Genomic DNA, 22,819 nt, shown 5'->3' with positions numbered 1-22,819 from the left:
GTCCCTTTTCATGGAGTTACTTGGATATTATTATGTCATTATTGTGTAGATTAGGACATGACTCATGACTCACCACAACGTGGACCTTTTAGATACAATGCAATCAACTGAAACCCCTTAACTACAGAGTGGTGATCTCCAATGAAATAATTATGTGACTTCTAAAACCAATTCATTAAACCAGTAATGATTTTGGTGTGTCATATTAAAAGGGACTGCGGTGGGCTGGCACCCTGCCCAGAGTTTGTTTCCTGCATTGCGCCCTGTGTTGGCTGGGGTTGGCTCCAGCAGACCCCTGTGACCCTGTAGTTAGGATATAGTGGGTTGGTTAAAGGGTGGATGGATATTAAAAAGGAGTAAATACTAACACAATTATTTTGTATTTTATATTTGTTATTAATTTAGATTACTTTGCAGAGAACTGCTTTCAATTTGAAATTAATTCATCTTTTCTTGTGATCAGTTGAAAAAAGCCAAATTAAGTCCACAGTGAATTAATGTTCGAGAATAATTAAAAATCAAAACTTACAAGTGGGTGAATACTTTTCTTAAGCACTGTATACTGTCAAACGCTTATAATTCAATTCAGGATCACAGTCAGCTGGACCCAATTCTGAGACTTACTGTAAGGTAGGAAATAATCTTGGAGAAGATGGCAATCAATTGCAAGGCCCATTCACATGCAAACACACACTTACTCATACTTTGTCCTGTTATTAATTAATACACGTCTTTGGGAATGTGGGTTACAAAACTGAAGTACCAGAAGGATAAAACAATGCAGAAATGCAGAGAATAAGCAGACTTCACATAAGCAATGACCAGCATGAACTCAAAACCAAAATTTCAGATAATTTGTATAAAGCTACCTCATCATTTGTAAATGTTACGGTAATATGTATCTTGCTCAATATGATTGTTTTTATTAATTGTTTCCTTAACTCTTGCCAATTATCAATGAATTGGATCATGTCTGCTAATAGCCACATGCGTGTTTTTGTGAGGAAACTTAATTTTAAACTGCATATACAAAGTTCCAATGCAGCTTCTCCATAGCTACATTTGCGTTTCTCACAATATACATTTAATATATTACTTACAAAATGTGTACATTTCCAAACAATATATAAATTATTTGACCCACCATCAAATGCACGCTGCCGGTACAATTTCAGTATTTTATCATTTTGAATATGTCCTGCAAATTGTTTATTGCTAGTTTTGTTCAGCCTGTCGAAGAGGTGTTCTTTAGGTCTTTCACTTCCAGAAATTAATTTTTCCCAGCTAGTTTTTATGTAGGAGTTTTAATTAAAGAAATTAAAGAACTGCACAGCAATTACACATGGATCATACATACTAGGCTATTGTTTTAAAATTGCACAATTTCGTTTGTATTTTTCTGTATAATCAAAGTAGAGAGAGCCAAAAATGTTTAGTTTTTGAGACACAATACTTGAATCATGCTGCGGTCAGTTGTTCTGCCTACCTTCACCAGTGAATTTAATCTCTCTCATGCCCGAATGCATTGTCTGTCCTTTTGGATATGGGCTTCCATTGAAACTTCACATTTAGGACACTTTCATGCTTATCATTGCAGGTGCTTCTGTATTGACATTGCTAATGTTTTCCATGCCTACTGAAAATAATCTGTGTTTCACCTTAAAGGGTCATTCATTTGGGACTTTTTTTTTTCTTGCTACTCTCCTTATTCTTGAATAATGCCTATAGTGTAGTTTCAGTTACATTATATTACGCTCACATAACACAACATTCACAAATGCACTTAATTGAGTAGCAGGGCACCTGGAGTCCATCCCATCAGCATCAGGCCCAAGACACAAATCAGCCCAGAACAGGGTGCCAGTCCATTGCAGAACTACTCATGCACTCACCAATTACTCTAGCCCACATACCTTTAGGAGCATGGCAGGAAAGTGTTAGTACTCACACAAAAAACACACATACATAGCTAGAACATGTAAATGACTGGATGTGAGATTCCAACCTATGGCCCTGGATATGTGAGGCAGTACTTACCATTGTGCCTCTTGTTTGAAGTATACTGTGCAGTGAAACTAATTCTACAACAACAATCTCTGCGCGGATCGATATAAATCTACCTTCTTTAACAAATACATAATTTCTTTCCCCTCTCTGCTTTACAGTTTGATTTATTAAAAGAAAAATCTTCACAGAATATAAATAGGTTTTCTGGATAATTATTATATGCCCAAATTGTACTGTACACCATTATTTCAGCATGCAGTTTTTACATTATTTTAATAGGTTGATAAAGAGACAAATACAGAAGGTCCAGTTTTGGAAAGACTGACAGTTCGGCCAAAAGAAAGGATTGGCCGTAGGTCCCATGGGTCTCCTTTTGTACGGAGTAGCACCATTGTTCGTTCTCAGACATTTTCACCAGGAGCAAGAAGCCAGTATGTATGCAGAGTAAGTAAAAGTGAATTTCTGTAATGTAGAAATAGTTGTAATATGTGTGTATTTTTTCCATTGACATTTTTGCTTCCATTGATTCATTTGTTTCTAAATATCATGAAGCATACACATAGCACTAGAAATGTACCTAAGTATGGAGTGCTCCTAAAAAAGTTCTATATGCATCTTCAATGGGCAGGCAGTCTGTCCCAGCAATACTGTACTAAGTGGAAACCAGTCCTGGAGGGGATGTCATTCTATCTCACTGCATACTCATATATGCATATATTTTTAATCATACCAGACTGGTCAGTCTATAGCCTTGACTTGGCACTATTAGGGAAAACTGAAGTTCATGGGGAAAATCTACATGAATATGCTGAGAAATTCCACATAGAACTTTTATTCAAGCATTTATTCTTCCCTGAAGAAAGGGCTTGAGTTGCCTTGAAAGCTTGCATATTGTAATCTTTTTAGTTAACAAATAAAAGGTGTCATTTTGCTTGACTTCTCACTACATTCAGGCAGGAGAAAAGCATAAAAATCAATTTATTTTAGAAATTTGACAAATGAGAAAAGACCATTCAGTTCATCAAGCTCATTTGTTTGGCTAATAGCTGAGCTGTCCCAATATCTCATCCAGATACTTCCTAACAGTTGTCAGGATTTCTGCTTTAACTATATAGCTTGGTAGCTTGTTCCAGAATCCCACAACTTGCGTAAAGAAGTTAATTCTGGCTTCAGTCCTAAATGCTCTTCCCCTTAAATTCCACTGGTGTATTCAATTATGTGATTCACCATTACACATTGAAAGATTTCTTCTGGGTTTACTTTATCAGTGCCTTTGAGAATTTGGAAAACCCAGGTAAGGTTCCCATGCTCTCTTCTCTGCTTGAGACTAAACAAACTTAATTCTGTGAGTTTAACATGGTACAACATTTCCTTAAGTCCTCAGATTAACTCGGTTGCTCTCCTCTGCACAGCTGCACGTTTTGCTATGTCTTTCTTGTAGTATGGTGACCAGAATTGCACATAATACTACAGATTCTGTCTCACTAGTGCATTATATAGTTCATGATTTATATTCAATAGTTTCAACAATATACCCTAACATTTTATTTTCCTTTTAGAACACTTCTGCACATTGCATAGATGATGAAAATGTGTCAACATAAATCTTTAATTTCCTTTCTGAGGTTGGTTCCTGTAGGACACAGGTCACTAACAGGCGGACCGTGGTCCGGGTCTAGACCCAGACCTGGAACAGACATATCATTGAGTTTTATTTAGTTTTGGCGGAGATTACATTTTTACCGGCGACTCTTTTCTGCCAGTGTTTCTACACCGCTACTCAGTGAAAGAGACCCCCTATGTGTCTCTGATTGGCCACTACTTGTTTCCTTCGTGGGTTCAAGTTGGTTGGGTTTAAGCATGAAGACTGATATTGGCCAAAGTGAAGGCAAGAATTTCAGCCAATCACCAGCTGAGTAGGGTGGGCCTTCACTGAATAGAGGAGCAGAAAACCTGCATTCTGGGTGAAAACAGCTGGCACTCTTGTGGCAGCAGCATTGACATGGAGAGAAAAATATACAGGAGTGAAAAGACAACAGAGAGAAAAGTGACGAAATAGTCAATGTGCCATGGCTTTTCCTATACAGCGGAAACTTGACACTGAAAACCGGACTTTTAATCTGGAATGGACCGAGGCATTTATATTCTTACTTACCATAGGAAGCTTGAAACCACTGTGTCTCATCTGCTCTTGGACAGTCGCAGTGGTTAAAAGCGGGAATGTGAAACACCACTATGAAACTGAGCACGAAATTACAGCAAGTTAGGCTACAGAAAACAAGCGATCTTAAAGCCAACTAACAATCGGTCAACGAGGATTTTAACACATTCATTTACTGGCCAACAACTCACTAACGAGTCTTGCCTCAGAAATGTGTGGATTTTGGGACATCACAAAAAAACATTCAGTGATGTCAGTCTTCACACATGCATGAGGATGGCACTGACACCATTCCAGCCCAGATTTATAATCCTGGCACACCAAGCAAGAGCTCATTTCTCTCACTGAACAAGAGAAAGTAGGCAGTGGGATATGAGTGAAAGATATGTTCAGTTATTTAAAGATATTCAGATTTACTGTGAAACTAGTTATGCCTGTTCAGTTGTGGACATATCAAAAACTCTTATATATTTTATTTTTATATGAGGCCAAGATTTTTTTTGTTGAAATGTTAAAACTTGTTGTTATTATTATTATTATGAAAGTACTTATTATTTACAATTCTCAATTGAATGTCAAAGTTACCTTGCTTTTACTTACTTTTACTGTTATTTATTTTTTGTTATTTTATTGTATGTAGCACTCCAGTGTCCAGAGTTGCACTGAAAATACATTTTGTTTAAATGGTATTGATTTTTCTTCGTTTGATTTGAGTCATTGACTTTACACAGTGCAGATGTTCATACAATGGCAATGCTAAATCAAAATATATAAATTAATTGTAATGTAAAAATTATAATGCAACTTAAACATTATTGATGCTGTGGACCTGTACATGAGGAAATTCTCTCTATCCAGACCTCCTTAAATCATAATTGACTACCCCTGCTGTAGGACATTGTCTCTCATCTTGTATTTATACTTGACGTTCCTTTTGCCCACATGTACTTTTCTACATTGAACTACATTTTCCAAGTGTATGCCTAGTTCGGAAGCTTGTCTAAATCTTTCTGAATTTTTTTTTTTTTGCCTACACAGTGTCAGTGTATACATGCAGTGTATGCTGTCTTCCTGGAATCAATGTGATTAATATAAATCATAAAATGTAATTGATCAAGGACAAAAACTGGGGAACTCTACTGATGACCTTAATCCATGGGGAGAATTCTTATCTTATCTATACTATGTCTCCTGCTGGTTAATCAAATAAAATAAAAACTTGTAATAAATTATACATACAGTACAATATGTAGTGAAATGCTTAGTTGCTCAACTGCAATGACTGTGCCTTTAATAAGAATATAAACAATAATAAATGACTTTATAATATCAAAAATCATTAATAGAATTTTAAATATGTGATGAAAAATAAATATCTTAAAAGTTTCAGTAACTTAATGTTAAGAGAGTTGCCATTAGGGCATCTTGTAGTTCTAAAGACTTATTCAAGATGCGTATATGGACTTTAGGAAACAGTATAATTTAATTTATCACACAGAAAAAAAACCATTGTTGGAATGGCTGGTATTATTGAAAATTTTCTTTTCCCTGGTCCGACATCGCTTGAAGTAGATGTCTTCAGATTTAGGGAGTTTCACCTAGTGATGCGTTTAGCTGACTGCACCACTCTCTACAGAGCCTTACAGTCCTACTGCGGACTGTTCCCAAACAAGGCAACCAACTTGAGATCCAGTTTTACAAGTTACCTTTGATGTCTACATCCCCTAGATTTAAAATGAATCATTGCTGTGGGATTGCACCAAAGGCCTTTTGAAAATCTATGTAAATTATGTTGTATGTTTTGCTTTTGTCAATTATTGCAGTTGCCTGTTCAAAAAAAATATAACAGATTGGTCTGGCAAGATCTTCCTCTCACAGACCTATGTTGGATGTTATGTAGTATGTTATTTGAATACAGGTACTTTTCTAATTTATTTATTATAATGTTTCCATAGTTTTATATGACACAGAAGTATAAATTATTGGTCTGTAATTACCAGAATCCATTTTGTCTCCCTTCTTCAAGATCCGAGTCACATTTTCAACTTTCCATTCCTCTGTTTTTTCTCCTTTCTCAAGTGACTGCTCAAATATACCTAATAAGTGTTTGTAGATGACATCTTTCATTCGTTTCAACATAACAATTGGTAAAATTTCATCAGGTCCCCATGAAGTCAGCTTTACACAAATTCTTTGTTTTGGTAAATATTTGTGTGTTTTTAAAGATATTCTCAAATTTTACCATGTTGTGGTCCCTGTTGCTTAAATTATTAACTTATTTTTGACAGTACTTGTAAAACTTACTCAGTCATTATGGTTTTATCATTTGCAGAAGCAGGTATTTATCTAAGTAACTTATGTAGGTATTCACACAGTAAGCCTGTTTTGTACAAATTGACTGTGATCCATAGTTACAATGACATCTCAGGAGCAAAGATCTTCTTGGATTTGTTAAGAATGGTAGTACATCCTACAGTATCTACACATCCTCTCAGTTAAAATGGGCCAATTTAATGTTGCCATGTAATGTAATGCATGAGTCAGAAGGAAACCTGAACATTTTCCTGGGAAACTCAAGTGGCAGGGACATTAAAGTTTGCATTTGTCATCACTAGTTTGGCTATCTGCCAAATGTTAAAAGCTCCTGTAAAAATGAGCATAAATTAAAATAGTACTGTGTATATTTTTAGCCCACTGCAACAAATGGTATGGTTGCAAAACATGTACGCTATCCAGTGACCTGAGACAAAGACTGGACTCCTTTGGTACTGTGTCTCTCCAGAAAATCCTTGGGTACCATTGGTTTGACTTCGTGTTGAATGAGCGGTTGCTCGTGGAGTCCCAAATGAGGCACATTACCTGCATTGTGTGGGAGCGTCAGTTACGGTACTACGGCCATGTGCCGTATTTCCACCGAGGGAGATCCAACTCGTAAAATCCTCATTGTTGGTGACCTGAGTGGCTAGACCAGGCCATGTGGTCGCCCACGTAACACCTGGCTGCGGCAGATAGAGGGTCATTTCCGGAGGGTGGGACTGGATATTGTGTCTGCCTGGGGGGTTGCAAACCGGGATCCCAAGTTGTTTTGTTGTGTAGTGGGTGTGGCAACGCACTGTACCAGTGCATGCTCCCTGACTTGACTTGACACAAAAATCACACAGGTACCAAAGTTTTACTTTTATTTAACTGTAAATAATTCATCCTACAGCTTTAAATGACACTCTTCACCTCCTAGAGCTGTGTGTTAACTTGTGACAGTAATATAAATTTCATAGTTTTTTTTTCTAGAACAAATACACAAAAAAGAAATGTAATTTTAGTAAGCCAGATTATGAGAAAAAAGAAATAAGCTAGGAGAAATTATTGATATGTATAAGGTTAAGAAGAAGTAGGATAATGTTAGATGTATATTTCATACAGTACAGGACAATTCATTTTCACAGTTTCATTTAAAAATTAGCTAAAACAGCAGGAGTTGTAAAAGAACTCAGTGATGAATAAGTAAGGAATGAAGGAAGAAATCACCTATGTGAATGCAGGTGCAACAGATACAAGAGAAAGTAATTCAGCACTAACCATAAAACTTAAAATCACGTAAGAGAAACAGCTAGAAGGGAAACTAGAAATGTCAAAAGTCAGTTAAAAAAGAATATAACTAAAAGAAAAAATATCAACCCAAAAGCCTTTTTTCAGTTTTTAAGCAGTAAACGGAATAGTTAATATGGGCGGAGTGTTGTATATAATAGTAAGAGGCAATAAAAAACTTTTAAGTTTTCACCTGTGAAGAAGTTCAAAACCTCCTAGTAGTAACAGAAAAGGTAGCTGTCTCGAGTGTCTAGTATGACTAAATTAGTGTACTGCACATACTGTATGTTTAACCAAAGGATATCTTGCTTCACAGTTCTGTTTATATTTTGTAAAATAAGGGAAGCAATAAAAGCAGAGAATCAATAAAATTACTTGACCATAGTGGTGCATATGAAATTAGTTCTCTAAACTATCTAAAATGCTGGCTCATAAGATTCTTTTAATCAAACCACAAGAACCAGGAATTCAAGAAAAAGCACGGGGGAGCAAAATGTTCTTACAGTAAATATAAAAAACAATGGAGTCACTGAAGGAATTACAGAATATATTTTCAGATTAAAAAAATAAGTGGTGACATGATAAGTGTTTATTTAAAATAAATTTTAAATTATTTAAAATGTAAATCTGTATTAGTTTATTTTTAATATTAGTTTTTAGTATTTATCAATAAATCCCAAGTGAAAAGGTTAATTCTGTACCAGAGCAGCATATGGTCATTGTCTACATAGAGTTTACACATTCTTGTCTTGTTTGTTGTATTTTTCTGCAGGGTTTCCAATATTGCTTATTGTATATCCCAAAAGCATATCTATTTGGTCAGCTGGCATAGTATGAGTAAACAGATATGCAATGCAATGTAACAGAGTAGCTCAATGTCCAGGATTTGTCATTGCCTTATGCCAGGTGCTGGTGGTATAGGCCCCAGTCCCTCAGCAACTCTAAATTCAATTATATGCAGGCTCACAAACGGGTAACAGTGTCTATGGATTTCACACATTCTCACAATAAAATGTGAGAAAGGCTCCGTATCATTTGTTGCTGGACACACAGGGATGACTTTAAACACATTTACTGTGTACATGTTATATTTATTCTTATTGATTTTGTTTTTTTTTACCTCATTACAGCTGTACCGCAGTGACAGTGATAGTTCAACATTACCAAAAAAGTCCCCATTCATTAGAAACACCACAGAGAGAAGAACTCTGAGGTATAAACAGGTATGCATTAAAGTCTATTTGCCTCAAAAATACATGAGAAGTGCATGTTTAATTCCCAGTTTATTATAGTTTATTCCCAGGCATGTTAACACATTGCATTATTTATTATCCATTTCTGAAATTATTTATATTTAACCAGAATAAAATAAATAAATAAATAAAAACTTGGGATACAGCCTGTATTATTTCACACGGCGTTATTTTTAAACATGTATAAGTACCAAGTTTATTCAATTATTGATAATACGTCCACATTTTGATGCTAGAAGTCACAATTTAAACTACTGTATTTCCATGAAAAACACTAAGCTGACAAATGTAATATATATTGTATATTTTAAATATAAAATTAAAACTGAACATGTCATTAATGTTTTTGAAAACAGCAGTCTTACAGATCATCATTGGCTGAGCAATCAACTCGGACATCCTTGGACCTGGAGCTGGATCTCCAGGCCTCCAGGACACGACAAAGACAGCTGAACGATGAGTTAAGTAACCTGAGAGAACTGAAGCAGAGACTTGAGGAGGCCCAGGACCAGGGACGGATGGAACTTCCCCACTATGTTTTGCGAGATGAGCGTTTTCGCAGTGTTTTAAGAGAGGCAGAGAGACAGGTATGGTGATGCTATTACATACAATTGTTTCCTAGGGTAGACTCTGTTATGGTATCAGATTGTTCTAGATGCATGTCACAAGTCTTACAACATCAGAGGATAAGATAAAATATTTTTCTAGTTTTTTTTTAAAGCAGTACTATATAATTGCTTACATATTTCGAACAAATGAAATATAACATTTTCAAACATGTTTATTTCATTTCATTTTTTACAAGGAGCCAGGGCCAGAATTAGGTGAAAGGCAAGAAACAGAACACCAGTTAATCACAGGGTCTACTCATTTAAACACTCACAACCATACAAGTTTAGAGTTTAGTTTAGAATTGCCGGTCAACCTAACCTGCATGTCTTTAGGGACTGGTGAGTAAACTCAAGTGCCAAAGAAAAAAACAGCACAAGGAAAACATGCTAACTCAATACAGGCGATGGCTGCACAAGAGATGCAAACCGCGGACACAGGATCCATTTAGCAACACCAACATTAACCACTCCATTACCATGCTATCCTTAAACACATTATATTTTTAAATTCATAATAATATAAAAGTATGTCATTTGTATTTCCTAAAGGTATTTATAATCATTTGAACCAAAGTTTAAACTTTTGTGGTATGCCTGGATTGTTACTGTTAGATCCAATTCAGTTTAATATTTTCAACAATACCCAGTTAAACAGAAAACTGTAATTGCCTCAAAATGGAAAAGAAATCTACACTAAAACATTAAAATAATGAAATGCACCTTTATGAATTAACTAAAGATGGGTTACTCATATGATTAGTTAATTGGATTATCAGGACATCATTTTTTTTTTTCCATCAATCGTTCCATTTTCCAAACCTGCTTAATCAGAGCAGGGTCATGACTTGAGTTGAACCATATCCCAAGCAAGCATTGAGTGCAAATACATTTTTCTATGTATTGATAAATACAGTGTTTATCTGTATGAATTCAGTTTTTTTTTTCCTGTACAAATTCTAGGCAAGGCAAAGTAAACAGGAGCAGCTACAGGAAGAAGCAGCAGAAAGGATGCTAAGAAAGGCTTCCAAGGAGGTGTTACAGATGCGGGGACAGAACCAAAATGAATCCTTACCAGTGCATACATTCAGGTTAGTGCTACAAAGCAATAGTACAGGATATTTAAATGAATAAAATAGATGTCCATAATTTTCCTCTAGCATTGCACAGTAATATAGTTAAATAAACAAATGATTATAGTAAGCCAAGGTGGTGTTTTTGATTGAGATCATGATAAAATGAAACTGATTAATACAAGGGGTGTTTAATAATTTATCTTCCTGAAAGTAAAATCTAAATGGTCAGACTCCCCTCACTACTTTTCAATGTAAACCCTCTTGACTTCAACACACTTAGTCCACTTGGCCTCAAGTGATTTAATCCCTTTCAGAATAGACAGAACTTTATTTGTCCCCAGGGGGAAATTTGGCCTTTTGCAGAAGCACATTAAATATATTCATAAATAGGTAAATAAATAAATATACACACACACTTTGGTTTGAACACACACCAGAATGACTATAAAGCAAGAAAATTCAAAAGAAGAAAAAGTTCTGACTTGGCAGTCACACACAGTGAGGCATTATGCAGGCGTATAGCTGTTGGTATAAAAGAGCCCCAGTAGCATTTCTTGATACAATTGTTGGTTGAAAGTCCTTACGTCCGTGTGTCAGAGAGAGATGTGCAGCATTCTTCATAATGGCACTAAGTTCTGTTTTAATTCTCTCCTTCGCTACTACCTCCAGGAGGTTGAGGGTGAGTTATATAACTGAACCTGCTCTTTTAATTAGCTTGTTGATTCGGCGGGCCTCTCTTAAAGTAAGGTCACTAGCCCAGCACATCATACGGTTGAAAATCACTCTGGCCATCACAGAGTTATAGAAGATGCAAAGGATGTCACTTTCAACATTAATGAAATTCAGTCTCCTAAGGAAAAAGAGCATTCTCTGCCCTTTCTTGTTTTTAGTTCCTCTGTGTTCAGAGTCCAGTCCAATCTGTCATTAATGTGGACCACCAAGTACTTGTAGGACTGGACCACCTCTACATTCACTCCTTGAATAGTGACCGGACAGAGAGGCTGTTTGGTGTGGTGAAAGTAAATATCCATTTCTTTGGTTTTACTGATGTTAAGATGCAGACAATTCTCTCTGCACCAAGAAATAAACTTCTTCACCTGACACCAATACTCTGTCCATCCCCTTTATTTATATACCCCATAAGTACAGAATTTATGCAAGTGTCATGACCTGCTGTTATATGCGTAGTCTTAGGAGTACAAAGTGAAGAAAAAGGAGACGGTGGATGTTTAAGCCTCATTCCCTGAGAGCAGCCTTCAGATTTTTAGATTACATCTGCTAACTGTTTCCCACAAAGTTTCTGTTTGATGGCTTCATGAAATTATTTCATTGTGGAAGCATAGTTTTCTCCAGTGGTGGATGACTTGTGTGGCATGAATTCCAACAGCAGAACACCCATTGCATCTCAGAAAACTGTTGCCATGTATTTTCTGGATGAATGCTGCACACAAAATTTCTTGGAGTCGGGGACCAAAGCTTATGCTTCCATTGCATGGACTCTTGTTTGATTTGATGGTCATGGTGGTAAAGGTTAAAATTCTTGTGACTCAATACTTAAAGATGTAGGTGTCAGCCCTGTCAACTCATCAGGAACTGACCTTGAATATTATCAAATGGATGGGGAGGACAGTGAAAACTGCAAGCTGAATTGCCTATTCCATACACTATAACATTAACCTTAATACAATTACCTTTCATAATCAAAGCTGTAAAGATGCCTCCGTAGGACATTCCGTGTTGGGTTTATCTACAATTAACTCCTGACCTCATTTAAACTACTTGGCCCTAAACGTTACCTTATGTTACAAAGATGCATCATCACCGTACACAGCATTCAACCTCTCATGCATTTCCTTTGACTTTTCCCTTCATTTGTATGGGATGAAATGACAGAATGATGCTCATAATCTGCCAATTTCTTTGTGGAGGTGCAGGTAGGTGTGTTTACTATGAAATGCCCTCAAACTGCATGTGTGACATGCTAAGACATGTCCTGATCTCAAGTGACAAGTTCATGTTTGTAAAACAAATTCATGATATCCAGGTATATGAAGTATCAGACACCCCTGGTACATAAGTATGGTTCAGTGGACAGACTTGGAGGAAACATATTGTCCATATACCCCTTCCACTTGTTGGCTATCTTGATTTTCAGCCTAATACAGAATCATCTTCAAAATTTTGTTAGTAATTTACAAAGTGTAAATTTCAGCACCACTCTTTAATAAGTATTAAACACATTATAGTCTGTAGGAGTCGTACAACTAAGAATTTAATTGTAGTGTATAAATGGAAACAAACTTTAACTTGAGATATTTTGCTATTTGTCTTCTATATGTCCAAAACTCACTAACTGCATCTCTTCCTGATCCCCACTAGATCCCGGTGGTGTCACTGGCCATATTATTTAATTTATTCCAACAAAAACACATTATTTCTCTTGCAATTTATTTACTTCTGTTTTCACTGCTATATTAAACATATATCAGATCATCTTTCAGTTTTTCATCTGAGTGGTCTAGAAGTGCACCAACAGGTCATACCTCTATTAACAGTGAAAAATTTACACTATTAATGACCTTAAGTCAACTGTAAGCAACTGACTTATGGTTTGTTTTTCTGCATTATCCTAGACAGTCTACCGTGCTTAATGAAAATAATGTTAATGGCTTTCTTTGCAAACTTTCATTGCTTCTTTTTTTGGATACAGAGAGAAGATTTCGTTTTTTACTAGATCAAGGCTCAACATACCTCCTTTGTCTGCAGATGATGTCTGAGGGTGTGCCTTCAGATTAAGAGTGAAGTATTCAAGTCCAATTTCCGTCTTCATGAAGTAACATGAAACACAACTAGTATTTCTCTAAAAAGTGCAAAAGCTATTAATATTCATGTTTTGTATAAAAATATTAATAAAATAAAAACATATATATATATATGCTTATATATTTTATTACTGTTGACACCAACAAGGCTAGGTTTTCCTTGTTGTAAAAATAACATCTCTGAATGAAACTTTTATAGAAAAAAAACAAAAACAAAAAAGCTCTTCTCTTACTCTTTTGTAATTATTTTCTTCATGTGTACCAAAGGCTGGAAGACAGCAGCAAAGTCAGTTAAGATATCTTCACTGTACTGTAATTTATTATTTGTACTTTTCCTTGAAGGAAATTTTACAAAGAGCCAAAATGAAAACCTATTTTAGGTATACTTTGTATGGCTTTAAGAATAATTTTTTTGTATTTCTGACATACAGTGGAACTTTTGGCTGATTTTGTCACTGTTACCTAATTCTGAAGAAAAAGTAAAAAAAAAGATTGATGTCACTCTTTAATCCTCTTATAATTATCATTATGTGTAATTTTACTATATATAGATATATATGAAACATTATATACAAAACTTTGTATTATATAAATATGTTAAATATCTGCAGTGTTTGGTTCTTTATTCTCTTTTGTGAAGTTTTATTATTAAAATAATACATGTGCAATTTGGCTTTGATTCCCTTGACTAATTTGTCTCATTTATACTCATTTACAATTCTTTTATCTGCAAATATCCTGAATGTTTAGGAATCAGCTAGCAGAATGAAGAATAAAGGCATGTGTACTCAGAACACTTCACCAACTTATGAAAAAAATATTTACAATTACTTCATTTCACTACTGATCTATCACAGGTTTGCAAGGTTTAAGCCCATATAATTTTCCACAAGAAAGAGAAGAATGTCTTCAAAGTTTGCTTATAAATTCTTTATACTTTGGAAAATTTAGTACTGCTAAGCTAGGAAAGGTCAGAAAAACAGTTTACTAAAGCAAACATTTTCATCATTTCTTATTTATAACAATATAGGAATGGTTAAGATTGGTGCTACTACCATACGTATACACTGGCCTGGATTCAAATCTCATGCTTGGTCATCAGGGCCGGCACGTGAAATAATGCAGCCTAAGGCAAAGTGTATTTTTGCCGTCCTTTAACTGCCAACCTCCACATTCAAGACCTATCCATGCTAGACATGAGATGGCATTCTTAATTCACATATTATAATAATAATATTATGTTTTCCTATATAGGCTCACGATAAAGGTGCTTTCTCTGAATAACAGTCAAAAAAAGATAACTTTGGAAAAAAATATAAAAGAAGATTAGCTTTAAAACAATCCAACACAAAACAGACATTAAAAACAATTTAAATATTTAATGTGAAACATGTATAAACACCTTTGTTTGTTCAAACTCCATTCTGTAAGTTTAAAAGCACTGTGTAAACATATGAGACTTTTAACAAACATCAGTTGTGTCTGTCACCTTAAGCAGATTCCAGAAATTAACAAACACAAAATAGTATAATAATTCAGAATATATGCACTAGTATCATACATACTAGTGGGAGGAGGTCCAAATGTATAGACTATAACATATAGATAGTAATCCAGCAAAAATAATAAAAACAATAATCCCCAATCTGGCATAAAAAACACAGACATGGCAATGTAATATTAAACAAGAATGCAACTGTAGATGCACTGCTAAAGACTGATTTAATTCAAAGCACAAGCATTTCTTACATTAAGCACTGCTTAAAAGGACTGTTACTGTGAATAGTAAAGTGAGCAGAAGATGAACTTATCACCAAAAGGCATAAAGTTGAAGATAACTCATGTCTTGGATATTTTAAGCAAGATTACAATTTCATTTCCATCATCCACAGGTACAAAATACCAAAATAATGAAAAGGGCCTTAAGCAAAAGTTTGGGCACCTGATATGGTCAGTACTTTAAAGACCCACTTTGGCTACTATCATAACTTCTAAATGCTCTGTTGAAATCTATCAAGCATGATTTTCAATGATGTTTAGGTCAGGTAACTGTGACAGCCATGTCAAAATCATCTGCTTCCACCTCTTGAGATATTCGATTGTAGATTTTGATGTGTTTCAGATCATTATCTTGATATAGGACCCATCCTTTTTTTTTAACTTCAACTTGTTTGCTTTCAGAATTTACTGGTATTTATTTGAATCAATTTTCCCTCTACCAATGATATGTTCCCAGTACCACTGGCTGCAACACAAGCCCAAAGCATGACTGATCCTCCATCATGCTTAATAGTTAGAGAGGTGTTTGTATCCTGGAATTTACCACCCTTTTTTCTCCAAACATATGTTTGGACAATGTGGCCAAAAAGTTCACAGTCCACAGAATCTGTTTCCAAAATGCATCAGGATTATTTAGATGTTAATTTGCAAACTTCAGACACTGAATTTTGTGGCTACGATGCAGGAATGTTTTTTTTTTTCAGCCGACTCTAGCATGAAGGTCATATTTGTCCAGATGTCGCTGCATAGTAGAACAGTGCACTACCACTCCAGAGTCTGCTAAATCTTCCTGAAGGTCTTTTTCAGTCAAACAGGGGTTTTTATTTACTTTTCTAGCAATGCAACAAGCAGTTCTTTCAGAAAGTTATATTGGTCTTCCAGACCTCAACTTGACCTCCACCATTCCTGTTAACTGCCATTTCTTAATAACATTACGAACTGAGGAAACAGCTACCTCAAAATGCTTTGCTATCTTCTTATAGCTTTCTCCTGTTTTGTGAGCATCAGTTATTTTAATTTACAGAGTGCTAGGCAGCTGCTTAGGAGTCCATGGCTGCTGACTGTTGAGACAAGGTTTGAGGAGTTAAAGAATTTATACAGCTTTGCACTTTGCATCACCTAGAGCTTCCTAATGATAACTGTGAACAAGCCATAGTCCTAATTTGCTAATGGTCTGAGGTCTGCGATCTTGGAAGCAGTATCTAAGACCTCAAATATCTTGGGGTGCCCAAACTTTTGCATAGTGGTCCTTTTTTTCCCACTGTACACTAATCTTGTATAAAAGAAAAAGAAAAGAAATGTGTCATATTTAACTTTATGCTTTTTGGTGATCGGTTCATTTTCTGCTCATTTAACTATTCACAGTAACAGACATTTTAAGCAAGGATGCCCAAACTAACAAGACCATAAAAATATTTTGTTATAATAGTAATTTCATTATAATGAATATGAGGAAATCTGTATGCCTTTGTGATCAGGGCCACTGGTGATTCGCCATGTCTAACAGCAGTGCCGCAAGGACAGCTCCATAGCTGCTCTGCTGCATCTGATAAACAGTAAACCAAGGGCAAATAGTGAGCTTGAAAGTGGTATCTGAATTTTGTGGCAGAACAAGGAACACTAGACTTTCACAGAAAGAACACCTTTTGAAACAAAGAATAAGATTCATTATACTTGAATTTTCTGTATGTGAAATTACAAGTTTTTTTTTAAGTCTCCTGGCTATTCAAGTAGGGAGTACTAATGAGTATTAAAAATGGTCTCTATGAAAGAAAGGTTGGTACTTTGGGTGTGGTGAACAAAGTGTCTTAGGGTGCAATATAGCAGTGTGCTACATTCCAGTGATTATCCAAATGTGAGTACACATTAAATTATAAAATACATTGAAAAGAAAACTACATTTTTGATGCCTAAGCAATATGTAGACACCACTGACCTGAGCCTGTAAAACACTGCTGGCAAAATATTACTTAAAATAAACCAGTCTATCTATTCTCAAGCCAGGCAAAAAAAATAGAATATTGATGGTCAAGAGTATATGGATTACATACAGTCACCGCCTTACATGGTTCTTAAAGTGTGGTCTATGAACTACACAAACGAAAGACAACCAGTACACAAAATGACAGTCATTATGTCAGAGCAAAGTGACATTAAAGTTGCTCGCATGAATATTGTTCATCACATAAAACTCACTCTTACCAACGTATGCCATAGCATGTGCATACTATATCTGAATATTTTTTTTGCTTTATATTGTTTTAATTTCTGATCATTTTTGAACAAATATGCTTTTCCTGCAATAACCAGTTTTGTGGTAATCTGTTTTGTCAATGGAAAAGTTAACTTAGTGGGGTCAGCGCTGATCTCACCCACATTTTATGCTGTCACAACAGCACCTCGTCTGTCATCTACTAATGGCTCTTGTTTTGATTTATTACACATCAACCATTTAAGGTTATTTTCAGTTATTACTGTTTTGGGCAACACTAGTGTATTGGGCAGCTACACAGATTCATAATACTTAATATTCTAACCAACACCAAGATAAAAAAGGGTGACATCATATTAAACTTCCCCTAAAGTTGCTCTGTTAGTCGGGCATGATATTTAAAATAATACCTGAATTACGTTACCTGCTATTTTCAGTCCAAGACCCTATGAGAACCACTTCCTTATGTGGCAGATATGAGAGATAAGGTTTCCATTGAGTAAGCAAATGACACCAAATAACTTTAAATGTAGTGCTTAGGAGTATTCTGACTATTAAGATTAAAAAAAAAAACAGAAAAAGGCTAGCTGGTCTAGGAATTTTGACAGCAACCATGTCTACAGTGTTTCTGACTCATACTCTGTCCTATATAGAATACTGCTAAATAATATCAATGTAGTTGGCCCAGAAAATACGAAAATGATAGGATGATCAATTTAAGCCCAGTAAGGGCTATACACTTAGGAATGATATGATTCACACAATACAGCGAACAAAGAGTTGATAGAACATGTGTTAAATTCCAAATATATCGAGTGACTTTACAATTTGCCTGAGAATCATAACAAGAAAGACCTAACTTTTATCCGCATCATGCCACAACAGCTGAAGCCTGTCCCAGCAAGCCTAGGGAACAAGGCAGAAACAATCCCCTGGACAGGATGGCAGTCCATCACAGGGGAACACACTCACACTCACTATGGCCAGTTTGGCATTGCAAATCCATCTAACCTGCATGTCTTTGGACTGTGGGATAAAACCAGAACAACCAAGTGAAACCCGAGGGAACATGCAAATTCCACACAGGCGGACCCAAAACGCTAACCCTGGTCTACTTACCACGTGGCAGCATCACTCCCACTGCATCACCCACCCCTACAGTATTTGTCATTATTAAAAATACTAAGATAGGTTTTGATTCCTCTTCAGCAACAACATTTATTTATATTGCACATTTTCATATAACAATGTAGCTCAAAATACTTTATAAGATGAAGAAGAAAAAGTTGCAAGAAAAGAAAACGATTGAGATAAGGCAATAACATTAAAGAACAACAAAACAAGGTAAGGTCAAACGGCCAGTAGTACAGAAAAAAAAAACAAACAAAAAAAAACTCCAGTTAGGCTGGGAAAAAACTAAATCTGCAAGGGTTTCAAGGCCAAAAGACCACCCAGCCCTTACTGGGCATTCTACCTAATACAAACGTTGCTAAATCAGTCCTCTGTTTTCATGCTACACATGATAGGATTCAGATGAAGTTGGTCTTGTGGACAGATGAGACCTCCATCTTCATTCCATTGTCTCAGGGGGCTGCATGGTGCCTTGATCAGGTGGTCTGTGCACAAATGATTGCTGAGTTTCAAACCTGACTCAAACAATTCTTAAATATGTTGAAGATTCTGCTCTGGTGTAGCTTTTAAATTCTGACCGTTTATTCCAGAAGTACTTTAAAAGTAATTCATACAAGTTTATTAAATTGTACTTGCCTTGGTTAAAGGTGAAGAAAACAATAAACAAGGTGATTCATTTCAAAGAAATCAAAAAACTTTAGTTGTACATGCTGAAATATTTGGAGAGTTCTTTGAGTAAGTCACATTGTGCCAAAATTTGTGAATTCAGGTTAATGACCAATTGACAAAAAAAAAAGAAAAATTGTGCCTTGGCTACATTTAAGGCATTTTCACAGAAACAGGTTTTCTTTCATAAATTGAATTACTTGAATGTTAACTTCTTAATTGTTACAAAGATTCCACGCACGAGTTAACTGGAACCCATACTTTGACCCTATATGACTGAGTAGCATCATGTCTAGCACTGCCACTAACCGTTTATCCAGTGCTATAAGGATGGGCTCCGACATCCCTGCAACTTTTCAGCCTATTTGCAGAAGGATGGATAAATGGATCAAAAGGTGCAATGCAAAAATAAAGAAGCACTGGTTTCTGTTAATTACCAGCCATACGTAGACCCTGATCTAATCATACTTAATAAAAATGATTAAAAATCCCACTATTACACTTCATTTTAGCAGTTTAGTAAGTGATAAAATACTGCAAAATATATATAGTTTTTAACTTTACCAGTTAGGTTGTCTCGTGGTAATGAGTTCAAACAATTTATATTTACACACGTTACTGTTTATGCTGATATTTTCCGTTACTCATTTGCAGCGCACAACGGAATTCAGGGATGGCAACGTTGATCTTCACCTAGACTTATTATTTTGACCTGCGTTATTAAAAAAAAATGATAACCGAAATTCATTTCACTAGCGCAGTCCTTACAAATCCTTCTGTCATTTAACACAAACTAAAACAAAATGTAAATCCATACCTTATTTATACTTAAATAAAACTAGAAGTAGTCTTTCCAGTAATAATTCATTAATTGTATTTCCTTTTTCAGACTGCATACTCCTTTAATAAAAGAAATTCTACTCGTAAACTTTCGTAATCCCTTCTTCTCACCTGCTGCGTGAAGAGTCGAGATGCTGCGCGTGGTTACTTTGTGAAACCGGTACCCGAGCATCTCTCACGTGTGTGACGCGTTTCCGGTTTTTCGGAATCTCCGCCTCTCTTCCACGCCAGTAAGCTGTCTACAGAGGTCATGAAAAAGATGCTCTAAACAAGAAATTTGGACGTTGGTTATTTGAAGACGCGGTAAGAACCGATTAAAGGTTTCTAATCGGTCGGCTACATGTGAGGGTCGGAAACCGTCACACAGTGAAGTCGTTTCCATTTATTCTGATGTATTCCGCACCTTGCGCCAAGCCTGCCAAATCCAGCAATAATCGTTGCGGCTCAGCTAGGCCGCCGTACTGTATCCCTAGCTTGTATGTCTAGCAACTTGTGGGGCAGAGACATGTGAGCATTGAAGTATCAGTTTATGTGCGTGTCATGAGAAATACAGTATTCTTAACGTCCCAGTTTATGGTTGGTATGTGAGTCAAAAATCAAGCAGGAAAGCAAGCATTTAAATAAACATGTTCACTTGCATAGAAATAAAACACGTTATCAATTTAGATTAGTAAATTTTAAATTGCAGTTGGAAACGCAATTAATTTGCGTTCCTATTGTGTTTCTTTATCATTTTGTACTGAATAATCTGTACGATTTTATTAGCAGTCAGAAGGTTATTTTATTTCTATTGTTTTCATATGTAGCGCATTTTTTAATAAACTGGCACGGAATGTGAACTATGTGTGAAAGGTTAAACTTGTGTCATTTTGAGTCCTTCGTACATATCTGTTATAAGATATTTTGTGGTTTTCATTTTATCAAAAATGCTGCTAAGCTACAAACATTCTAATACGACTGAAGAGTAGATGAAACGATACATCAGGGAAAAGAGGGTTACACCGCATACAATAATCTAAAATGTGACCATATTCTGTGTTGCAAGTTTAATAAAAAATACGCGACAAAGCCGCCCATTTGTTTTTCCAACCTGCTTAGTCCAGTGTAGACCCATGGTGAACAGGCTTACACCTATCTCAGCAAAACTGGACACAAGGCAGGTTTGCCAGTCCATTGAACGGGAGTCAGTTTGGATTAATCGGCTAGCGATTCATGCATGCCTGTTAAAATAAGACAAATAAGTAAAATTTTAGGTCTTGCAGAGATCCTGAGAGACTCCTGCTTATATGTAAAATGTATGTGTGCCTGTGGAAAATAACAGGATGAACGAATATGCTTTGAATTGAATGCTAAACCAAAAGGAAATACCCTGGATATTTATATATATTCCATCGCTTGCTGTGTGGACTATAACTCTGCGCACATCGAATCCATATCCATATTGCAGCCGCAACATTGTTGTGTTTTTATTTATTTATTTTTTTAATTTTCAAGATTGTGGAGGTTTATGATAAATACATGTCATTTAAAATAATAGTTAATGATTAAGAGGATTTTCTTTTAAAATTGGCCATTGAACGTAATGGACATTTTTCATTATGCATTGTGAGGAATGTACTGCATTTACTTCAACCATTAAACATTATGCCTTTTGAATGTTGAAACTTCATTTCTTTCTTAAAGGATATTGTTCCAAACTGTCGTGCAACTGAAACATGAAACATAAATTGTTCAGTTCAGCCCAGAGGATTGTTTTGCATGAGTGCTGTGCTACTAAAAAACCAGATGAGGTCATGATGTTCAAAAATGTTTTACCTTAGTTTTTAACACAAGTGGGCTTTGATAAACAATATAAAAGTAGGTATATGCCTGCCTGTAGAATGCAATGGTATTAACATCAGGCCTTAACTTTTAAGACAAGTTCCAGTCCTAGAAAATCATCTCATTTGAAAGAGGTTAAAAAGTTTACAATCAGTTTTGCTGACGTTGGCTGGCAATTTTATTATGTTGTCAGATTTTTGTAGTTTTTGTAGTAAATTCAATGATTAAGTCACAAATTCACTGTTATGTTTAAATAAGCAAATTATCTGTTGCAGTTTTATTTTTGCATTTGTGCTTCACAGTGTTACAGTGGAAAATATCAGATATATGAAGTTGGGGAAATCATGCAGTTCACCAAAACGGCACTCTTTGGCTGGGAATTGCCAGGTGCCGCATAGCATGATGTGACAATATTTGAGTCACAATCTGAGTGAATTACGTAGTTTTGGCTTTATATTGCTGTGCGCAGAAAAGGCTCATTCACACTGTGTAGCTGATATAGGCTGATATAGGCATAAGCATGACAGAATACAGAGAAAAATCAAATGATCCCTGTCCCTCTTGAACTACCGTGCTGTTCATGGGCTATTATAATTCCAAATAATTTTTTCTAGCCCTGCGACTGTTAATTCGACTGATTTTTTTTTTTTTTTTTTGTCTGTTGAATCTGAAAGCCGTTTTGCTAGATGTCCTGAAATGTCAGTACAGCTGTTGTTATCACTCACTGTTCTGCCACATTGTTTAGTTGTCTGTCCAGTTTCTGTGCGTCATCCTTCTGCACAATGTCCTTACTTTGGGTATGCATTTCTAATTCAGTGAATTGTATGAACTTATAAATCTTTCCATTTCTCAGTGGTC

General features: G+C 35.7%; 1 protein-coding gene across 2 annotated transcripts in view; it reads left to right on the top strand.

Annotated features, from left to right (window-relative positions):
* wwc3 (WWC family member 3) overlaps positions 1–14,002 on the top strand; it is a 242,930-nt gene extending 228,928 nt beyond the window's left edge. For both annotated transcript variants that reach the window (XM_039743645.1, XM_039743644.1), the window contains exons 19-23: positions 2,287–2,451; positions 8,884–8,976; positions 9,363–9,593; positions 10,578–10,705; positions 13,401–14,002. In XM_039743645.1, coding sequence (XP_039599579.1) covers positions 2,287–2,451; positions 8,884–8,976; positions 9,363–9,593; positions 10,578–10,705; positions 13,401–13,467 — 684 coding nt within the window. In that variant the 3' untranslated portion in view covers positions 13,468–14,002. The remainder of the gene's footprint in view (positions 1–2,286; positions 2,452–8,883; positions 8,977–9,362; positions 9,594–10,577; positions 10,706–13,400) is intronic.
* Positions 14,003–22,819: the final 8,817 nt, after the last annotated feature.

The sequence above is a fragment of the Polypterus senegalus genome, chromosome 2, assembly GCF_016835505.1.
Source record: "Polypterus senegalus isolate Bchr_013 chromosome 2, ASM1683550v1, whole genome shotgun sequence".
Lineage (NCBI taxonomy): Eukaryota > Metazoa > Chordata > Cladistia > Polypteriformes > Polypteridae > Polypterus > Polypterus senegalus.
Note: the sequence above shows the minus strand (reverse complement) of the source record. Positions and strands in the feature narration are given on the sequence as shown.